Here is a 21,577-nt window from a genome sequence, read left to right as displayed (position 1 = left end):
CAGGCGCAGCAACGCGCACGCTTGGCCCCACCCCTCGCTCGCCGTCGGCCCGGAGCCGCCCCGCCCACCAGTGTTGGGGGCTGCGGCGTCTAAACCCCGCGGTGGGTTCTGGTCCTGTGGTCGCGGCAGCCCTGTCCAGTGGACCCGGTGCCCGGAGGCGAGTCTGCGGGGCAGAAATAGTAGTAGCAGCATTCGCTTGCCTTGACCTGGGAGCTGCGCCAAGAGTTTCACATCAGACTCTTGGAACAACTTGGAACCTCCCAGAACAGCGCCTTTCAAAGTGTCCCCAGCCAGAAACCTCATCATCACCTGGGCACCTGCTTATAATGCGTTATTATTGGGCCGCACCACAGACCTGCTGAATCACACTCTAGGAGTGGCTCCCAGGTGATTCCCTGCAGTTTGGGAATCAGTGCTGTAGAAAGTAGGTGTGACTTTTATCTCCATTTTCTGAAAGAGAAACTGCCCTGTAGAAGCAAGAAGTAAGTTTCCCTAGATCACAGCCAGTTAATGGCAGGCCCTGATTCCGGCCATTTCTTCTGGACCTCAAAATACCCCGGGTGCCAGGGCCTGTTGGGTTGATTGTACTCGAACAGCCTCTCAGTGGTTCTGGCTCATGAAGCTGCTTGGCTCAGATCATTTCAGTGATGTAAGACCAGAACTTTGATAAAAGGTGGCACAGGGGACTGTGATAGTCTGTAGGAGAAAGGGACTTGCTGGGTTAGGGAAGGCTTCCAGGAAGAGGAGGAGGGACCCCTGTGGGTGCCCTGTGGCTCTGACTCAGGAGAAGCTGAGCAATGTCTAGAGTCCTCCTTCTGCCCTCAGGCTGCAGTTTGCTAGGGAAGTGCAGAAAGAAAACAAGCTCCTGTTAGCTGGAAACTGACAATATGCCTAGGGCTGTAATCCTTTCTACCCTCAGAACAACCCTGGAGGGTAGGTGCTATTTCAAACCTCACTCTTAGATGAGGAAGCCATGGAGTGAACTGACTTTGCTTGCCTAAGATTAATAGGTTCCAAGCCTGGTTTTTCTAGCTCCAGAGCCTGGGTCTTTCTGCGCATTAGCTACCGCCACCAAGTGTGAGTGACGTGCATTCTCGGGTGAAGTCCCAGAGACGTGAGCAGAAATCGTCCCCTGCTCTCTGGCCTGTGCCTATTTTGTGCTCTTCCTAACCCTCTCTACTCAGTGGGGCTCCAGGTAAATGATGCTCATTCACTCCTTCAACACATATTTATTGAGCTCTTCCTGTTTCCCAGCTCTTCCCTGGGTTATGGGAATACAATGGTGAATAAGACAGACTGGGCTCATGCCTACTCTCAAGGAACTTTCAGTGTGGGTTAGAAAGAGGTATACAAGAAGTATATACATTCGACTTAAAAATGGTTAAGATGGTAAAATTTATGTTATGTGTATTTTACAACATAAACAATTGGAAAAAATAAAAAGCAAGGGCACCTGAGTGGCTCAGTTGGTTAAGCATCTAACTCTTGATCTCAGCTCAGGTCTTGATCTCAGGGTTGTGTGTTCAAGCCCTGTGTTGGGCTCCCCACAGGGCATGTAATTTACTAGAAAGAAAAAACTGAAAAGCAGAATGTGCCTTGTACTGTTAAGCAAATAATCAGGGAACTGTAACAATGACAACTGGGACAAGGGACTTTCTGTTTTAGGAATTCCAGAATTAAAAAAAAAAAAAAAAGGAATTCCAGAATTAGATGGTCCTTCCCTTTCCAGACTTCTTTTAGGTGGCCATGACAGGAGACCAAGACGCTGAATAGTTAGAGATTGCACTCTTCATAATGTCAGGCTTTATACTCCCGCTTCAACCTTCTCCATCAAGGTGGGATCCATCAACCTTTGGAGCAGGTGGGGCCTGCACAAGACGGCTTCACTGTGCACGTGGGCAGCCAGCAGAGGGGGTCACTGGCCCCGGTTGCTGCAGCCTACAAAGCCCAACGGGAGAAGAGGAAGATTTCAGTCTCTTTCGTTGGTTTCTTCTGCCCTGTCATAGTCTTCTTTCACCTTATTTTCACACTGATGAATGAACTTTTCCTAATTGTTAAAGAAATAAATGCATTTGGGGCACCTGGGTGGCTCAGTGGTTAAGTGTCTGCCTTCTACTCACATTGTGATCCTGGGGTTCTGGGATGGAGTCCTGCATCCAGCTCCCCGTGGGGAGGCTGCATCTCCCTCTGCCTGTGTCTCTGCCTCTCTGTGTGTCTCTCATGAATAAATAAGTAAGTAAGTAAGTAAATAAATAAATAAATAAATAAAATCTTAAGAAAAAAAAAGGAAAGAAATGCATTTGCAGATGTTACATATTCTCCTTTCCCAGTGCAGATGGACCATTTTTCTCTTGGGAGAAATATGGAGACCTCAGTGTATCTGGATTAAACACAATAGTCACAGTGTAGAAATCCCACTGCTTCCCCTGAGAAGGAAGACTCAGAACACAGCTGTGTCAGTGGGGCTCAGAGTCCAATTAGGAGAGCTTACAGACTTTAATAATATTGAGGTCAGAGAGTGGACCTCAAGATGAGTGACATTTAAAATGAGACTTGAGGGCAGCCGGGGTGGCTCAGTGAGTTAGCACCGACTTCAGTCCAGGTGTGATCCTGGAGACCCGGGATCGAGTCCCACGTCAGGCTCCCTGCGTGGAGCCTGCTTCTCCCTCTGCCTGTGTCTCTGCTCTCATGAATAAATAAATAAGATCTTTAAAAAAATAAATAAAATGAGACTTGAAGAAAAGGAAGGAACAGAGAGATGAAGTACTAAGCGGGAGGGAGTAATGTGTTCTAGGAAGAGGAATTACAAGTGCAAAGTTCCTGGGACAAGATAGAACTTAAAGTTCTAGAAACAAAGAAAAAGCAGAATGCCTGGAAGATGTGAGAAGTGAGGATTTTGGATTTTATTCTGCATGCAATGGGATGCCATTTTAAGCGTTTAAGCAGGAAATCAACTTAAGGTCATGCCAGTTGCTAGGTGAAGAATGGATGAGGGATGGATAGAACAGAAGTAGATATACCAGTTAGGATGCTACTGCAGGCTGTGGAAGGAAATATAAGTTTCCTCTTTAGAAAATATAAGCAGGGATCCCTGGGTGGCGCAGCGGTTTGGCGCCTGCCTTTGGCCCGGGGCGCGATCCTGGAGACCTGGGATCGAATCCCACATCGGGCTCCCTGCGGGGAGCCTGCTTCTCCCTCTCCCTCTGCCTGTGTCTCTGCCTCTCTGTCTCTCTCTGTGTGACTATCATGAATAAATTAAAAAAAATAAAAATAAAATAAATAAATAAAAAGAAAATATAAGCAAAAATATAATTAGAATATGAGCTTCCATTTTAATAAAGGAATCTTTTATTTCTGTAAAATACTTTTCTGGCTAGCTCTGTTGAGCTAAGACAGTGGTTCTTTGGGATGCTTGGGTGGCTCAGTGGTTGAGCATCTGCCTTTGGCTCAGGGCATGATCCCAGATTCCCAGGATGGAGTCTCACGTTGGGCTCCTTGCATGGAGCCTGCTTCTCCTCCCTCGTCCTGTGTCTCTGCTGCTCTTTCTGTGTCTCTCATAAATAAATTAAAAAATCTTAAAAAAGAAATTAAGGCAGTGGTTCTTAAAGTCTGGTCCTCTGAACCAAAAGCATTGCTACCACCTGAAAACTTGTTAGAAATGCAAATTCTCAGGCATACCCCAGAAAAACTAATTCAGAACCTCTGGGGATGAGGCTCAGCAGTTTGTGTTTTTATTAAGCTTTCCAGGTGATTCTGAGGCATGCTCTTGTTTAAAAAGCACTGGGCTAAGAAAATATGAAGCAAATACTTTTAATGTGTACTGTGGTGCAACCCGCATAAGGAAGGATCTTCTTTCAGTATTTGTAAAACATTATTTAATTACATGAATCATGAAATAATGACTAGTAAGCAAGCTAATTATAAAGGTTGTAGTTCTAATAAAATAATATGTAGACTTAATCCTGGAAACCTTCCGGCTGAGAAACATCTTGAAATGCTAAAAAACAATTATCTCTTGGAACAGATAGCTGACTCATGAAAAAGTAAGAGAAATCCCCAGGGGCTAGAAGTGAAAGAGTTGAAAAAAGCAGTAAGCTTGTGAGCTGACTTTGTGACTCTGGGATAGGATGAGGAGAGGTGGCTAATGGACCTGGGGTGTCAGTAATCTACAAGTTTGGGGTTTCTTTCTTCCTTCTCTCATTCTTAGCATATAATAATTCATAGTAACATAGATATTTACAGCTCACAAATCACTTTCATATAAAAGATCTTATAGCCTGGAAAGTAATGTGTTGGTAGCTATAATGTGGTAAGTGCTACATTAATTTAGCAAGGCTTTGGAAGGCAGTGACTTTTTTTATTGGAATCAAATAGATGGGAGGAGAATGGTTTCATAAAGTATTTTTTAGTCAGTGTGGCCTGAACTCCCCATGACCATATTGTATTGTCTTATAATCATTGTCAAAAAATAATGGGCGATGTCTTTTTTTGGGTATTGGCTATTAATGCCTATATAGGTAAAGGAGATGATACCTCCAGGCCTCAATAAAAAGGTGGCTTCTTGGAACGCCTGGGTGGCTCAGCGGTTGAGCATCTGCCTTCCACTCAGGGCATGATCTCGGGTCCGGGGATTGAGTCCCACATTGGGCTCCCTTCAAGGAGTCTGCTTCTCCCTCTATCTGTGTCTCTGCCTTGCTCTCTGTATCTCTCGTGAATAAATAAATAAAATCTTTTTAAAAAATGGCTTCTTAACAGAGCTAGGCCCATAGAAAAAGGGTAGGCCAGAAAAAAACAAAACGAAGTATCCACTTGTGCAGGAAGAGAAAGAGAATGCTTGAGAGTATCTCAACTTGTGTCTTTGATAAAAACAAATCATTGCTGGGACATAGTAATCACAGGCCTGTCTTCATAAAAGTTTGGAGTTTGGATTTATATTCTTTGCTTAGTCTAGAAGCTCCAAAGTGGAGAAATTAAGTAACAATCGAGGGTGCCTGGCAGAAGCACACATGAAACTTCTCTGAGGAAACACAACTCAACCTAAGGCACATAGCATTCTCAAGGAGAAAACTCTGCTCCGGATGAGTACCTGATCTAATCTCCCAAAATGCATGAGGACAATTCCTCATGAACAAGAGTCAATAGACACCATCATCAGCATCATACTTCTGTGAACTTGAGATAATGGATTTTTCAGATAAAAACTATGTTTTTCTTTAAGATTTTATTTATTTGGGAGATAAAGAGAATGAGCATGTGAGCCTGAGCAGGAAAAGGGGCAGAGGGAAAGGGGGAAGCCAACCTTGCATTGAGCGTGGAGCCCAATGCAGGGCCCATCCCAGGACCCTGAAATCATGATCCCAGCCCAAGTTAGATGCTTAATGAACTGAGCCACTCGGGTGCCCTGATAAAAACTATGTTTGTAATGATTAACAACATTTAAGAAACAATGAAGATGTAAAAATGATACCACACCAAGAAGAGTTGAAAATAAATTGAAATTTGGGTGCTTCAGTAGCTCTGTTGTTTGAGTGTCTGACTCGTGATTTCAGCTCAGGTCATGATCTCAGGATTGTGAGATTGAGCCCCACATCAGGTTCCATGTTGGATGTGGATCCTACTTAAGATTCTCTTTCTCCCTCTGTTCCTCTCTCACTTCTCTAAAAAAAGAAGGAGGAAGGAAGGAAGAAAGGAAGGAAGGAAGGAAGGAAGGAAGGAAGGAAGGAAGGAAGGAAGGAAGAAAGAAAGAAAGAAAAAGGAAGAAAGAAAGAAAGAAAGAAAGAAAGAAAGAAAGAAAGAAAGAGAAAGATTAAAAATTTTAAAAATTTCTAGAAATGAAAAATATAGTAATTTAATTTAAAAAATCAGGGGGAGGGTTAAACAGCCAATTAGACACAGTCAAAGAGAGGAATATTGAACTTGAAAGAGCTAAATATAATATAGAGAAATAAAATCATAACTATAAAAGAGAGATTCAGAATGAAGAAATTAATATCTCACTAATAAGAGTTCCAGTAGGAGAAAGTAGCAAGAAGGAAGGAGAGGCAATATTTGAAAGGTATGGATAAGAATTAGCCAGAATTAATGATAGGCATGAGTTCTAATATTTGGCAAGCTTGAATCTATTCAAATAGAGTAAATAAGCATATGTCTACATCTAAACATCAGAATACCAAAAACAGAGGAAGTGTTAAGATCTGGGGAAAAAAATGGATACTGACTTCACGAAAGTATCATATTATTCACTCTAGTGTGGTTAATTTTATTATTCAATCTAGTATCCTTGACACATTTTTTTAAAGATTTTATTTATTTATTTGAGAAACAGAGAGAGGCAGAGACACAGGCAGAGGGAGAAGCAGGCTCCATGCCAGGAACCCGACCCTGGGTCCCCAGGATCACACCCCGGGCCGAAGGCAGCGCTAAACCGCTGAGCCATCTGGGGGGCCCTCCTTGACATATTTTATAATAATAGAAGAGAAAAATTAACAAGGACTCAAGAACATATTGGTTAAGGGATGGGGCCTCCAGAATAACTGAGGAGCTCAGTAAATCCTCTCCTTAAAAAGGAATGATAAGACTATGTAAAATTGTCATAGACAGTCACTTCAGGACTCTAGAAATTGACCAAAAGGCATACATCATATTGAGAAGCATTCATTCAAGAAAAACTACCAAACCTTCATGTCATTTTACCCAGGGGCTTGTCCAATCTTCCTCACTCAGTTCTGTGGTGAGTCCTAATGGGGCAGGGAACTTTGTGAGGAGTAGGAACTTTGTCCTTAGAAGGAGCCGATTGGATTTGGAGCAGAGCTTAGAAAACACTTGCCCATGGACATTGTTGAAAACAATAGCAATCTAGTGGCAAACAATCAAGGCAAGCCAACACTGCAGCTAGGCTGAAGTTATGATACTAGTGGGGACAAGCAATAAAATGGCACGCCTGCCAGACATTTAGCAGAGAGATCTGGGAACAAGATAGCCACAGTGAGCCTTGATAAGCTTTCACACAGCCCTGGTGGTCTGAAAGGCTGCACACTTGCACGAGACTTTACACATGCTCACGAGAGCTTAGAGAGCATCCTAGCTATCTAGTCATCCCTGACTGAATGTGAGGCCCAAGCAGGCAGAAAGTAAAAGGCGGGTAAATCTGTAAACTGCTTGAATTTTCAGCATGTTTCCAAAACCACAGAGAGCTCCATTGGTATAGACTAGAAGTGTTATTGGCTCAAGATGCTTAATTAAGTGTAACCTAGATAAATAAAATGTGGCATATCCACACAATGGAATATTAGTTGTCCAAACAAAACAAAACAAAAGAAACTAACTCCTGGTACCTGCTATAATATAAACCTCAAAAACATTATGCTAGAAAAAGAAGTCAGATACAAGAAACTACAAAATGTATGATCCCATTTATATGAGATGATCAAACAAGGCAAATCTTTTTCTCTTTTTATTTTTTTTATTTTTATTTTTTTTTTTAAAAGATTTATTTATTTATTCATGATAGACATAGAGAGAGAAAGAGGCAGAGACACAGGAGGAGGGAGAAGCAGGCTCCATGCACCGGGAGCCTGACGTGGGATTCGATCCCGGGTCTCCAGGATCGCGCCCTGGGCCAAAGGCAGGCGCCAAACCGCTGCGCCACCCAGGGATCCCTCTTTTTCTCTTTTTAAAAAAACATTTAATTTATTCATGAGAGACACACACACACACAGAGAGAGAGAGAGAGAGAGAGAGAGAGAGAGGCAGAGACACAGGCAGAAGCAGGCTCCATGCAGGGAGCCCAAGGTGGGACTCAATCCTGGGTCTCCAGGATCACATCCTGGGCCAAAGGCAGCACTAAACCACTGAGCCACCGGGGCTGCCCAAACAAGGCAAATCTATAGAGGAAGTAGGTTTGAGTTGCTTGGAATGAGGAGAGAGATTGATGGTAAATGTGAATGAGGGGTCTCTGATGGGAACATTCGAAACTGGTTTGTGGTGATGCTTACATAACTACAAATTTACTAAAAAAAATCATTGAATTTAAAATGTGTGATTTTTTTTGACATGCAAATTGTGCCTCAACAAAGTTGTCAAAAAGAAAAGCAAGGCTAATATTTTAAGATGTTTTAATTTTTAAAAACTCCTACCTTACCAGAGGCTGGAGAAGATGAAAATAGGACTTGATTGCTTACCGGGAATGGAGCTGCCTCTTGTGGGGATGAATATGTTCCGGAACTAGATGGAGATGGTAGCTGCATAGTACTGCACAATGTACTGTCACTGAATTCTACACTTTAAAATGGTTGGAAAGGTAATTTCTGAGTGTTTTACAATAATAAAAAACAATAATACAATAATACAATAATAAATAAAATAATAAAATATATCACTTGATATGAAGGAAACTGCAATAAAGCTTACTATACATTTTTTTCTAGAGGATTTTTAAAACCTTTTTATTTTGAGGGGTGCCTGGGTGGCACAGTCTGTTGAGCATCCCACGCTTGGTTCTGACTCAGATCATGGCCTCAGGATTGTGAGGTTGAGCCCGAGTCAAGCTTTGGGCTCTGCACTCAGTGAAGAGTCTGCTTGAGATTCTTTTCTCTCTCTCCTTGTACTTCTCCCCGTTCTCTGTCTCTGTCTCTCCAAAATACGTAAATAAATCTTTAAAAAACAAAACACAACACAACTTTTTGTTTTTAAATAACTATAGGCACATAAGAAATTGCAAAAATAGTAAGGAGAGGTCCTATGTACCCGGTTTCCCCTAATGGTAGCATCTTATATAGTAGCAACAGGACATTGTCCAAACCAGGAAATTGGCATTGGCACAGCACAATTAATTAAAGTATAGACCTTACTCAGTTTTTTTTTGTGAATTGTTTTAAAAGCTATAAAATACCCAGCTGGGGTGCCTGGGTGGCTCAGTAGTTGAGTGTCTGCCTTTGGCTCAGGTCATGATCCTGGGGTCCAGGGATCAAGTCCTGCATCAGGTCCCTGCATGGAGCCTGCTTCTCCCTCTGCCCATGTCTCTGCCTCTCTCTGCGTGTCTCTCATGAATAAATAATAAAATCTTAACAAAAAAGGGGGGGTGGTGGTAGTGGAAATGAAGAAGGTGGTATGGAGACAGAAACAAATGGATGGAAAATGGTTTTGGAAATCACAAGAGAAGGAGAAATCCAGGAGAGCCCATAGGTTTCTGGCTCGAGCCACTTGGTGACAGGTGGGACATTTACCGAGATGGAGAAGTCTTGGGAAGGAATTGGCTTACAGGGAAAATCCTGAGTTAGGAGAGGTCTCTGAGACATCTAAGGGTAAGTCCATAAGGCTGTTGGGTATGAGGTCTGGAGAATAGAAGAGAGATCTGAGCCTAGTTACACGTTTGGAGAGAGGGGCATCACACAGACACTAATTAGTCTCTCAGTTCCCTCTCATCTCTGCTCATGTATCCCACAAATATTTATTAAATGATTCTCAGTCTTAGGGATGCAGAGCTAAAAAAGACAGTCAAGTTCCATCTCTGCCCTCATGCAGACTGCTGGTATATCGCAGACAGGACTGGGTAGCGGCTCTGCCCAGGCAGGCTACAGAAGGGAGGTCACAATGTATACTTTATGATGAGATCTGTGGTATGATTGGTGGCATGGGGGACCACACTGAGAGCTAATCCTTCCTCCTGATGGAGGATACGGGACCCACCATATGTTATCTCTCTGCACTTGCACTTTCCATCCCAGGGCCAGCTAGGTCCTCTCTGGAGGTGAGCAAATGGGCAGGGAGGCAGGAGGTATGATGTGGTGGGTTGGGGGGCCATAGGGGCCAAAGGGACAGAGAGAGCCTAGGGCCTCAGTTTCTCCTCCTTCTCAATCCCAGGTAGAGAAGTCAGTCTGCTGTCTGCCCCAGGACATGAAGCACTTGTGGCAGATTTTTGTCCTGTGGGTCTTCTGGGTACTCATCATGTGGCTGATGGCACCCTGCCTGGATCCCAAACCTGAATCGCCACCCCAGGGAAAACTGATGGCCTTGGTACCACGGCATTGCAACTGCCCTTGGCTCAAATTCAGGAGAAGTGGCTGCCCATCCGAGACACTAAACGCCTCCCTCTGCTACCACAGAGTTGGAGAACGGAACCGATTTGCTACCTGCTATGAGAAGGCCCTGGAGCACCTGATGGGGGCAACAGAATCCATGACCCCTGATACTGTACTCTGTTGGTTGGTCAGTGGCCAACCCTGGCCCCAGTCCCACCCCTGGTCCTTCCAAGGCCCAGCCCATGTCCCACTTTCTCACCCAGCCCCTGCCCTCGGCCCTGGTTTAGCGCACCTCTCCTCCTCATGGCCTCAAACCCTGACCACCAGTATAAGGGTCTCACCCTACAGGTCTGCTTTCTTTCCACTAGAGCCGATACCCAGCTCCCAGCCCCCAGTCTTCTTTCTGCTGTTTCCAGGGCATGAACTCAGCAAGTGGCCTTGGCAAAATGTGGGAAAAGCTGTTCAAGGTGATTCCCAGGCCCTCAGCGAGCCATTTCCATATCTACTGTGGGACTTGTGCTTTGATGGGGCACTCACAGACCCTGTGGGGCCCTGGCCTTACCAGCAACGTCCACCAACCCACTGCAGCCTTCGGGTGGGTGCCAGGAGAGGGCAGGGCCTGGGAAGGGCGTGGCTGCCCTCAGAGCTCTGCCAGTTTCTGCCCTCCTTCCCAGGATGAACGAGGGCTGTGTCCAGGGCTTCGAGACAGTGGGGAACCAAGCCACGGGACACTTCATCCATCCCGGGAACGCCAGCAACCAGGGCTCCTGGAGAAAGCTGCTGCTGCTGCTGCTGCAATTTCCTGGTCTGGTGTGGACTTCAGATGCTCCGCTTGAGGAGGTGATGGTCCGGGAACCCAGATATTCTTAGCACCGGAGTGAGGGGCGGTCACTGCAGGGAGGACAGAGAGGCTCCTGGCAGAACCTTCCCAGGTTCTCAGTCTGCCAAGACTCCCCCACCTCCCAATTCTCTTAGATTTTGGAGGGTGGTCCAGTGCCCTCGTGAAATGGAAGACCACAAAGACCAAGTAAGGGGACGGGAGGGAGGAAGATGCGGCTGTGGACTGCCGTGCGAAGGGGCCCAGGTCAGCCCCCTCCTGTCTTCCCCACCTCCTGGTGATCAGCCTTACCTTCCTCAGGTATAACCAGGGCAACTGGCTGAATGATCAGGGTCAGTATGCTTCTGTGGGGCTCGTGGCTCTCTTCTGTACACCTGTGACCAGGTTAGGAAAGGTTCTTGTCCATTTCTCACACAAGATTTCTCTCCTTCAGGCCTTCAACACAGAGTCTAAAAATTTCAAGACCCTGCATCATCTCCCAGGCTCACACACTGGGCTTCTTGGTGTCCCCCAAAACATACCAGCTACCTTCTGCTTTCTCACACACTGCTGCTTCTGCCTGGAATGCCTTTCCCTTGTTTCCCTGGGGAGTCCTCTTTTCCTCCAATATGATGAGGAGCAGCTAGTTGATGCTCTCCTTGCCGGGCTCTGGGATCACACTGTGTGTTCAGTGTGTGTCTTCCCTGGGGAAGGTGAGCTCTGTTCTCCTCCCAGCTCCAGGAGGCAGGCTGTCACACTTGATGCTGAGTGAGGGCAGTGGGGACAAAGGCACGAATCAGCCTGCTGACACATTATATTCCTCTCTCATTCACCAGGATGCCTGCTTCAGATTTGGATCAGAAAAGCAAGAAGAGGGATGCCAAGACTGGGAGGGTGTTAATTGGACTAAGAGCACCAAGGAGATTCTATGTGCAGCACGGAAGCAGGAATGGAAGTCAGCTACGGTGTGGCGGGTGAACTCACTGTCCACACCCGACACCGACCAGAGTCCCCACAAGTCCTAGTCCTTTGAGCGTCAAGGCAGGTTCTTGGGACAGTGGTGTTGGCGGCAGCAGCAGGACCATGAGGACTTTCAGGGGTCAAAAGCAAGAGGAAATTTTATGGAGACCAGTCAGTCTAGTGCTGAATAAAATTTTCGTCGGATCTGTTGCCTACAAGGACAGGGTAAGGAGACGAAGAGCCAAACTTGATTTCCAGATCTCAGGGGCAGTATTTATGTTACTTTCTCTGCTTGACCCTGGATCATGCAGGTGGTGTAGATTTAGACCCAATCTCACACAAAATGCAAGGCCAGACAGAGTTCTTGGGGGAAGCTCTTTTCCCATCTGAGGAAAGAGTTGTATAAGCCTTTGTATTTCATCCTGTACTGGGGGTGGATTTTTTTCTAGCTTAGCTTTTCACCAAAGGTTCAGCTCCTTGAGGTTCCTAGTGTTTTACAGTGACCTCTGTTCCTCCTCTGCCTCCCCTGGGCTCAAAGTCCTCAGCCCCCATAGGCATTAAACTCCTAAGTTCCTGGACAAGCACTCAGGCAGCTAGAGCACTCCTTGTGCTGTTTTTCAGGGGACTTCCTGTTTTATTTGGGCCTCTGCTCTGTGTTTAAAATAATTCTTGCTAAAAAAAAAAAAAAAAAAAAAAAATTCTTGCTAAAATAATATATGCACTTGTAAATTTTTCAATTAACTCAGGAAGGATACACAAGACATTAGGGATGGTAGTTGCTGCTGGTAGTTGCCAGATATAAACTGTCTCTGGAAAATAAGTGGGGGAAAAGATGGGGATGGATTTTCTTTTCTTTCTTTACTTTTCTAATGATTTTGGATTTTCTTTTAATTCACTTTTTGTACCTTTTGGACTATGTGTCATGGACCCATAATACACATTAAAAAATAAATACAACTAAAAAAATTTACTATTTTTAAAAATATTTATTTATTTATTCATGAAAGAGAGAGAGAGAGGCAGAGACACAGGCAGAGGGAGAAGCAGGCTCCATGCAGGGAGCCCGACATGGGACTTGGTCCCGGGTCTCCAGAATCATGCCCTGGGCTGAAGGCAGCGCTAAACCACTGGGCCACGGGGGCTGCCCAACTGAAACAAAAATTAACACTAAAAGGGCAACAGGGTAGCTCAGCTGGTTGAGCATCCAACTCTTGATTTCAGCTCAGGTCATGATCTCAGGGTCGTGAGATTGAGCCCCATGTTGTGTGTATGGGGGGGGGGTCCCCACTCAGCAGGGAGTCTGCTTCTCTCCTTCTCACCCTGCCCCTACTCTCTAAAAATAAATAAGTAAGTAAGTAAATAAATAATAAAATCTTTTTGAAAATTTAGTTACTATATTTTGACCAGGGGTTCTGGATTTTTGTAGCAGGAGAGTTTTCAGGTTATCTTTTCATTTACTATTTTGCTAGAACTGGAGCCCAAACTAAGTCTTCATAGCTCTCCTGCAGTGAGTATGAGTGAGCTGGGTGAGTATGTGGTAAGTTTGATGATTCCTCAGAAAGTTAAACAAATAATTACCATAGGAGCCAGCAGTTCTACTTTTAGGAAAATACCCAAGAGAAATGAAAACATATGTCCACACAGAAACTGGTACACAAATATTTAGCAGCATTATTCACAATAGCAAAAAGGCGGAAACAACCCAAATGTCTAGTGGTGAATGAATGGGTAAACAAATTGTGGTACGTCCATACACTGTGATATTATTCAGCTATCAAAAGGAGCAAAGTATTAATACATGCTACAGGAGCACCTGGGTGTCTCAGTCAGTTAGGCATATGCCTCAGCTCAGGTCATGATCTCAGGGTCCTGGGATCAAGCCCCCAGTCGGGTTCCCTGTTCAGCAAGGAGTCTGCTTGTCCCTCTCCCTCTGCCTCCCCGACTGGTACTCTCTTTCAAATAAATAAATAAATAAATAAATAAATAAATATTTTTTTTTAGAGTGGTTATTTTTTTAATAAGATTTATTTATTCATTCAGAGAGAGCGAAGAGAGAGGCAGAGACACAGGCAGAGGGAGAAGCAGGCTCCCCGCAGGAAGCCCGACGTGGGACTCGATCCCGCGTCTCCAGGATCACACCCCGGGCTGCAGGCGGCGCTAAACCGCTGTGCCACCTGGGCTGCCCTTTAAAAAAAATAATACACGCTACATCTTAGAAGAACTACAAAAACATTATGCTAAGTGAAAGAAGCCAGACACAAAAGATCACATATTGTATGATTCCTTTTATATGATATATATGGGATAGGAAAAGCCACAGAAAAAGAAAGCAGATTAATGGTTACCAGGGGTTGGGGACAGGAGGCAACAGCGAGTGATGATTTAATGGGAACATGGTGTTTTTAAGGGAAGTTGAAAAAAATCTTTTTTTAAATTTAATTTATTAATGAGAGAGAGAGAGAGAGCACGCAGCAGAGACATAGGCAGAGGGAGAAGCAGGCTCCACGCTGGGAGCCTGACACGGGACTCGATCTCGGGTCTCCAGGATCCCGCCCTGGGCTGAAGGCAGCGCTGAACCTCTGAGCCACCCGGGCTGCCCTGAGCCACCTGGGCTGCCCAAAAAAAAGTCTTGAAAATAGAGCTGGTGGCTGGCTACAGAACATTGTGAGTACATTAAATGCCACTGAATTGCATACCTGAATAGTTCATTGTGTTATGTGTGTTCTGTGAATTTCACTTCGATAAAAAAAGCAGTTGCATAAAAATGCATATCACGTGATTACATCTAATGTTAAAAAATATACACAATTAAATAATATACTGCTTAGATACACAATGATGTAGTAAAAATAAAATGCCAAGGGAATGATAAATACAAATTTCTCCGTACTGTTAACATCTGGCAGGGAAGAAGGAGCATCAAGGTCTTCAGTGATTAAGATAGGTGCATGGGGGACACCTGGAGAACCTGGGTGGCTCAGTCAGTTAAGCAGAAAGCTCTTGATTTTGGCTCAAGTCATGATCTCAGTCATGAGATGGAGCTCCACGTCAGGGCTCTGCACTCGGTGGGGTGCAGAGATTCTCCTCTCCCTCTCTCCCTGCCCCTCCCCACCTCAAATAGATAAATCAGTCTTAAAAACAACAACAACAACAACAAAAAAAAAAACAACAGGTACATGGATATTTGTTTTCTTTTATATTCTTTTATATGTATTTAATATTTTAATACAATTTAAAGACATAATAAGGAAGGAAAACCTGTCACATGCTGTAACATGGACGAGCCTTGAGGACATTAGGCTAAGTGAAAGAAACCAGACACAAAAGACAATTAATACATGATTCCTCTCTCATAGGAACAGAAAGTATAATGGTAGTTTCCAGAGGCTGAGATGGAGGGGAAGGGGAAGTTATTGTTCAATAAGAGTTTCAATTTGGCAAGGTGAAAAGTTCTGGAGATCTCTTTCAAAATGTAAATATACTTAACTGCCCACTTAAAAATGGTTTATTTTTTTTTAATTTTTTAAAATTTATTTATGATAGTCACACACAGAGAGAGAGAGAGAGAGAGAGAGGCAGAGACACAGGCAGAGGGAGAAGCAGGCTCCGTGCACTGAGAGCCCGACTTGGGATTCCATCCCGGGTCTCCAGGATCATGCCCTGGGCCAAAGGCAGGCGCCAAACCGCTGCGCCACCCAGGGATCCCTTAAAAATGGTTTAGATGGTAAATTTTATGTTGTTTACTTTTTACCACAACCAAAAAATTATAGTAATTAGAATTTAATTTTAGACACGTGGAAGAACTGTTGACAAGTTCAGGTATGCATGAACTCACTAAAAAAGTCGCAAAAATTTTTTAAAAAGTTGCATGCTAGGGTAATAGTGTTCTAGCTATAATTGTAATCATTTGTCAAAGGCAACAAGTAAATATAAAACAAGTGGAACTATATCAAACTAAAAATCTTCTTCTGCCCGGCAAAGGAAACCATCAACAAAATGAAAAGGTATACTACAGCAGACAATATTTGCAAATCCTATATCTGATAAGGGATTAATTAACATCCAAAATATATAAAGAACTCCTACAACTCAATAGCAAAAAAAAAAAAGAAAGAAAGAACAATCTAATTGAAAAATGGGCAGAGGGCAGCCTGGGTGGCTCAGCGGTTTAGCACTGCCTTCAGCCCAGGGCGTGATCCTGGAGACCCGGGATCGAGTCCCACATGGGGCTCCCTGCATGGAGTCTGCTTCTCCCTCTGCCTGTGTCTCTGCCCCTCTCTCTGTGTGTGTGTCTCTCATGAATAAATAAATAAAATTATAAAAAGAAAAGAAAAATGGGCAGAGAAACTGAATAGATGAGTTTTTAAAATTATTTAGGTATTTATTTATTAAATATTTTATTTATTTGAGAGAGAGAAAGAGCACAGGCAGAGAGCCCCACATGAGGCTTGATCCCAGGACCCTGGGATCATGACCTAAGGCAAAGGCAGATGCCTAACCAACTGAGCCACCCAGGTGCCCCAAGATTTTATTTATTTGAGAGTGAGAGAAAGCAGGTGTACAGGAGGGGGGGGAGAGAAGAGGGACAAGCAGACTCCCCACTGAGTGAGGAGCCTGATACGGGCCTTTATCCCAGGACCCAAGATCATGACCTGAGCCAAAGTCAGACACTTAACTGACTGAGCCACCCAGGCACCCTGAATAGACAGTTTTCCAAAGAAGACCTGCAAAAAAAATGGTCAACAGGGGCACCTTGGTGGCTCAGTCAGTTAAGCTTTTGCTTTTGGCTCCAGTTATAATCCCAGGGTCCCAGGATTGAGCCCTGCATCAGGATCCTTGCTCAACGTGGAGTCTGCTTCTTCCTCCCTCTCTCTGTCCCACCCCCCCACCCCCACAGCTTGTGCTTTCTCTCTAGCTTTGCTCTCTGTCAAATAAATAAATAAAATCTGTAAACAAAACGAAAACAAAAAATGGTCAACACGTACATAAAAATGCTCAACATCACTCAACATCAGGAAAATGCAAATCAGAACCACAGTGAGATATTCCCTCACACCTGTCAGAATGGCCATCACCGACATGGTACTATAATACCAAATATTGTATAGTTGAAAAGTGCTAAGAGAATAGATTTTAAAAGTCTTCATCACAAGGGACGCCTGGGTGGCTCAAGCATCTGCTCCTGATTCCAGGGTCCTAGGGTCTAGTCCCCCCCCCATCAGGCTCCTCACAGGGAGCCTGCTTCTCCCTCTGCCTATGTCTCTGCCTCTCTCTCTGTGTCTCTCATGAATAAATAAATATATTTTTAAAAATCTTCATCATGAGAAAAAAATTGTAACCATTTGAGATGATAGATGTTAATAAAATTTATTGTGGTAATTATTTCACAATATAGACATATATTACATCATTTTGCTGTGTACCTTAAGCCGACACAACATTATATGACAATTTTATCAATGAAACTGGGAAAAAGATGAAATAGAAAAAATTTCACCAAGACAAAAACAGAATATCTTCATATACAAAGTAATTTAAATCTTACAGACAAGCACAGCAATTTTAAAAAGCAGCCTAATATTTTTGAAGAAAAATCAGACTATTTTAGAATAATATTAGAATATAATATAATATAATTATTCTAATTATATTAAGAGACTGAAAAAACAACCATTAGAATGGTTAATTTGGGGGCAGCCCCGGTGGCCCAGCAGTTTAGCTCCACCTTCAGCCCAGGGCATGATCCTGGAGACCCGGGGTCGAGACCCGCATCAGGCTCCCTGCATGGAGACTGCTTCTCCCTCTGCCTGTGTCTCTGCCTCTCTCTCTCTCTCTCTCTCTCTCTCTGTGTCTATCATGAATAAATAAATAAAATCTTTTTTTAATAAATAAAATCTTTAAAAAATGGTTAATTTTGCAGAAAAATGTAACAATATCCTCTGTGTCAAAAGCTTAAAGTTGATGAAATTCAGTTGGAAGTTAAACTTCCAATTTTAAATACTGAGAAATACTGAGAAATCACGAGCTAGCAAGTTTGATCTGGTATTTTGAACAAGAAATGATGCTGAGAATAGACTTACAACAAGGTGAGTGTGAAAGCAGAGATAGACGGCAGAAGTGGACTTGATGTTAAGCAAACCCATCTGTTATTCCTGAGAAACCACAAGACCACATTTTCCGGTTGTCTTGTACTTAGTTATGGCAATGTAATTTATTTCTGTTGGGTGTGTGTGTACATGTATCTCATGTGCTACTTCTATGCCTGGTCTAAATAATCTCCCATTTGCCACTTTCTTTTCCTTTTTAAATTTTTAAATATTTTATTTATTTATTCATGAGAGACACAGAGAGGCAAAGACATAGGCAGAGGGAGAAGCAGGCTCCCTATGGGGAGCCTGATGCTGGACTCAATCCTAGGACCCCAGGATCACAACCGGAGCCAAAGGCAGATGATCAACCACTGAGCCACGCAGACGTCCCTCTCTTTCTTTTTTCCTAACACCCAGCTGTGTGTGGCGACCCATGAAAATCTTGGAATCCTTTGTTGAAGATGATAGAGACTTGATGTGTATCTTACTGAGTGCCTGAGTACTTGTGGGGCAGAGGTATTACCCTATTCCTATCTATTTTGAATTTATATGAACAAGAAATAAATTTCCATTTAGTTAAAAAAATAGTAGCCATTTGTAACTAGCCCTATATGACAGAAAAGTACTCTTGTCATAATACTTACTATTAATAAAAAGAGGAGAGAAAAAATTAGAAGCAGAAGGAATGCCATTAAGGACACTTTATGATGAGAGGGGAAAAATGCCTCTTTCTACTGGGGACAAACCCAAGATAGGTGGAATCAGGGTTCTGCCTCCCATTTATGAACCCCAAATGGATCCACCAGTTCCCCTTCCTGCCCATGGAAGCTAGTACACGGGCATGTGCCCTTTGTGGGCTCAATCAGATGGTTCTCTCATGAATTTGAAACTTGATGTCATGATGCAAAAGTGCAGAATCAGAGATTACTTTCTCCGTAGTCTGAACTGGGCAGAGTGTCGGTATCCATTACACATTGTTTCATAGGAAACTTCCCTTAAAATGTACTGACTCAAGACAGCAATTAGTATTTATTGCAATTCTACGGATCGGTAGGATAGTTTTTCTAATGATCTTACCTGAGGTCGCTTATGCAGCTGCTGATAGCTTGTGGCTTGAGGCTGCATTGTCTCTGATGACTTCACTTTGGTGTCTGCGTCTCACCTGGGGTGGCTGGGGTCACTAGGCAGCTGGGCGTCTCTCTCCACACAATCTTTGATCCTGGGCTTCTTGGTGGAACTCTTACTGGAGAGTGGAAGCTGCAAGGTGTGTTAAGGTGGAAGCTATGAAGTCACACGGTGTCTGTGCAGCATTGTATTGGTCAGATGAAGTTGTAACATGACCTCAGATTCAAGAAGTAGGGAAATGGACTCCTCATCCTGCTGGAAGGAGCTAAAAATAATTTGTAGTCATATTGAAACTACTGTCGTCCCACAGGGTCAAGGATCTGGTTGCAGTGGCAACAGTGGTGACATTCCAGGTCGGCCATTCCTGGGGTAGTCTTTGGCTACATCTTACCTCCCTTGGTGATAGCCTCAGACTGGCTCTGCAGTTTTCACATCTATTCTGTAAACTGCTAGATATTTAACCAGTGAGTTATTTTTGTGCTTACATTTAGCAATTTGTTTCTGTTTCTGAGACCAAGGATTCCAATTACCTCAGTCCACAAGGATCAAGCATCATACTTTTGTCAACAGCACCAAAGGCTGGAAGATGATAGAAAAATGTCAAAAAAAATGTCATCAAGGTTTGGTTCTATTTTTGCAACCTAGATCCTCTACCCCCAGCCAAACTATCAATCAAGCCCAAGGACAGTGTGGTCGTTCTCTTCTCTGGGGCTGTCATAACAAATGACTAGGTAGTTTAAAACAATGGAAACTTACTCTCTCATAGCTCTGGAGGCTAAAGTCCAAAATTCATGTTGGTTCCTCTGGGGACTCTTTCTTTCTTTCTTTCTTTCTTTCTTTCTTTCTTTCTTTCTTTCTTTCTTTCTTTCTTTCTTTCTTTCTTTTTCTCTTTCTTCTTTCTTCTTTCTTATTTATTTATTTATTTGACAGAGAGAGGGAAAGAGAGAGAGAGAGAGAGAAGGAGCGCACAAGCAGGGGAAATGGCAGGCAGAGTGAGAGGGAGAAGCTGGGTCCCTGCTGATATGGGGCTTGATCCCAGAACCGTGGATCCCAGAACCCTGGGATCATGACCGGAGCAGAAGGCAGATGCTTAACTGACTTAGCCACCCAGGTGCCCCACCTTCTGGAGGTTCTGAGGGAGAATCAGTTCCATGCCTCTCTCTGAGCTTCTGTTAGTTGCTAGTACATTCTGTCTCTTTATATTTTTTGGCTTGCAGACACACAATTCTAATCTCTGCCTTCATCTTCATATAGACTGCTCCCCTGTGTCTTCTGTTCCTAAATTTCCTTCATTTTAGGATACCAGTCATTAGATTAAGGGCCATCTTAATCCAGTACAAACTTTTAAAAACTTGGTTACTTTTGCAAAAACCAAAATAAGGTCACTTTGATAGGTACCAGGGCCCAGGACTTGAACATATTTTTTCTGAGGTCACAATTCTATCCACCATAAGCAGAAAAATAGCTTTTCTAGACTTGCGAAGATTCAGAATGTTTATCTCCTGTATGTCCTTTCTTAGGAAATTACAATAAACAATAAAAGGAAAGTAGTCCTACTTCACTACCAGATTCTATAGGAAACAATATCTGTCTACTCACTGTAATGTGAACATGATCATAGATCTTTGACTTTTTGAATCAGTCTCTAGTTCTCCACCATCAAATGTGATCGATGAGCATGTGACATTAGCTAGTGCAAGTAAGGAATCAAAATTCATCAATCTAAATTTAAAAATGAACACAATTCAGTTATTGGAAAGTCTTTAAGTATACTTGTTATAACTTGGATATGTAAATCTACTTTATAGATAATAACATTTTATTAAATGTATAGATCATGTCTTTCTGATGAAAACTGAGTGTCCAAATTGAGATAGACTGTGAGTGTAAAATACAATTCGGATTTAGAAGACTTCATTCCAAGCACGAAGAATGCAAAATAAATCAATAATATTTTTATATTCACATATTTCTTGTGGTTAGTGCCGCTAGAGGCAAAGCACATGAAACTTAATGACATCACAGCTTACACAACAGAATGTAAATTTTTTTTTTATTTTAAGGGTATTTTTTTGTATATTTTTTTATTGGAGTTCGATTTGCCAACATATAGTATAACACCCAGTGCTCATACCGTCAAGTGCCCCCCTCAGTGCCCATCACCCAGTCACCCCAACCCCTTGCCCACCTCCCCTTTGACTACCCCTTGTTCATTTCCCAGAGTTAGGTGTCTCTCATGGTCTGTCACCCTCTCGGATATTTCCCACTCATTTTCTCTCCTTTCCCCTTTAATCCTTCTCACTATTCTTTATATTCCCTGAATGAATGAAACCATATAATGTTTGTCCTTCTCCGATTGACTTCACTCAGCATAATACCCTCCAGTTCCATCCACGTTGAAGCAAATGGTGGGTATTCGTCGTTTCTAATGGCTGAGTAATATTCCATTGTATATATAGACCACATCTTCTTTATCCACAGAATATAAATGTTATCCTTGATGGTATAAAAGTTCAAAATACCAAGGTCGGGAAGTGTAAAAGGAAAATGATTGACAAGTAGAAGTG

The 21,577-nt window shown here is 43.2% G+C and overlaps 1 protein-coding gene and 1 long non-coding RNA gene across 8 annotated transcripts; one reads left to right on the top strand and one right to left on the bottom strand.

The window, feature by feature from the left end:
- The first annotated feature begins 23 nt into the window (after positions 1-23).
- On the top strand, positions 24-13,704 carry C26H20orf173 (chromosome 26 C20orf173 homolog). Of its 7 annotated transcripts, XM_072800762.1 has the most exons (7): positions 24-424; positions 1,033-1,195; positions 8,144-8,299; positions 9,862-10,206; positions 10,388-10,614; positions 10,694-10,859; positions 11,673-12,752. In XM_072800762.1, the coding sequence occupies exons 3-7, from the start codon at positions 8,288-8,290 to the stop codon at positions 11,859-11,861; spliced, it is 939 nt and encodes a 312-aa protein (XP_072656863.1). In that variant the 5' UTR covers positions 24-424; positions 1,033-1,195; positions 8,144-8,287; the 3' UTR covers positions 11,862-12,752. The 7 variants fall into 7 exon arrangements, 6 of the variants coding, with proteins under 6 accessions (XP_072656863.1, XP_072656864.1, XP_072656862.1 ...); XM_072800763.1 differs by lacking the exon at positions 1,033-1,195 and having other exon boundaries at positions 24-387; XM_072800761.1 differs by lacking the exon at positions 1,033-1,195.
- Positions 7,712-19,831, bottom strand: LOC140618389 (uncharacterized). The gene is made up of 4 exons (XR_012018530.1): positions 18,963-19,831; positions 11,149-11,306; positions 10,582-10,910; positions 7,712-8,652 (listed from the first exon to the last, which is right to left on the bottom strand). It is a non-coding gene; the product is annotated as an uncharacterized lncRNA (long non-coding RNA).
- Positions 19,832-21,577: the final 1,746 nt, after the last annotated feature.

Source organism: Canis lupus, chromosome 26 (genome assembly GCF_048164855.1).
Source record: "Canis lupus baileyi chromosome 26, mCanLup2.hap1, whole genome shotgun sequence".
NCBI classification, from domain to species: Eukaryota; Metazoa; Chordata; class Mammalia; order Carnivora; family Canidae; genus Canis; species Canis lupus.
Note: the sequence above shows the minus strand (reverse complement) of the source record. Positions and strands in the feature narration are given on the sequence as shown.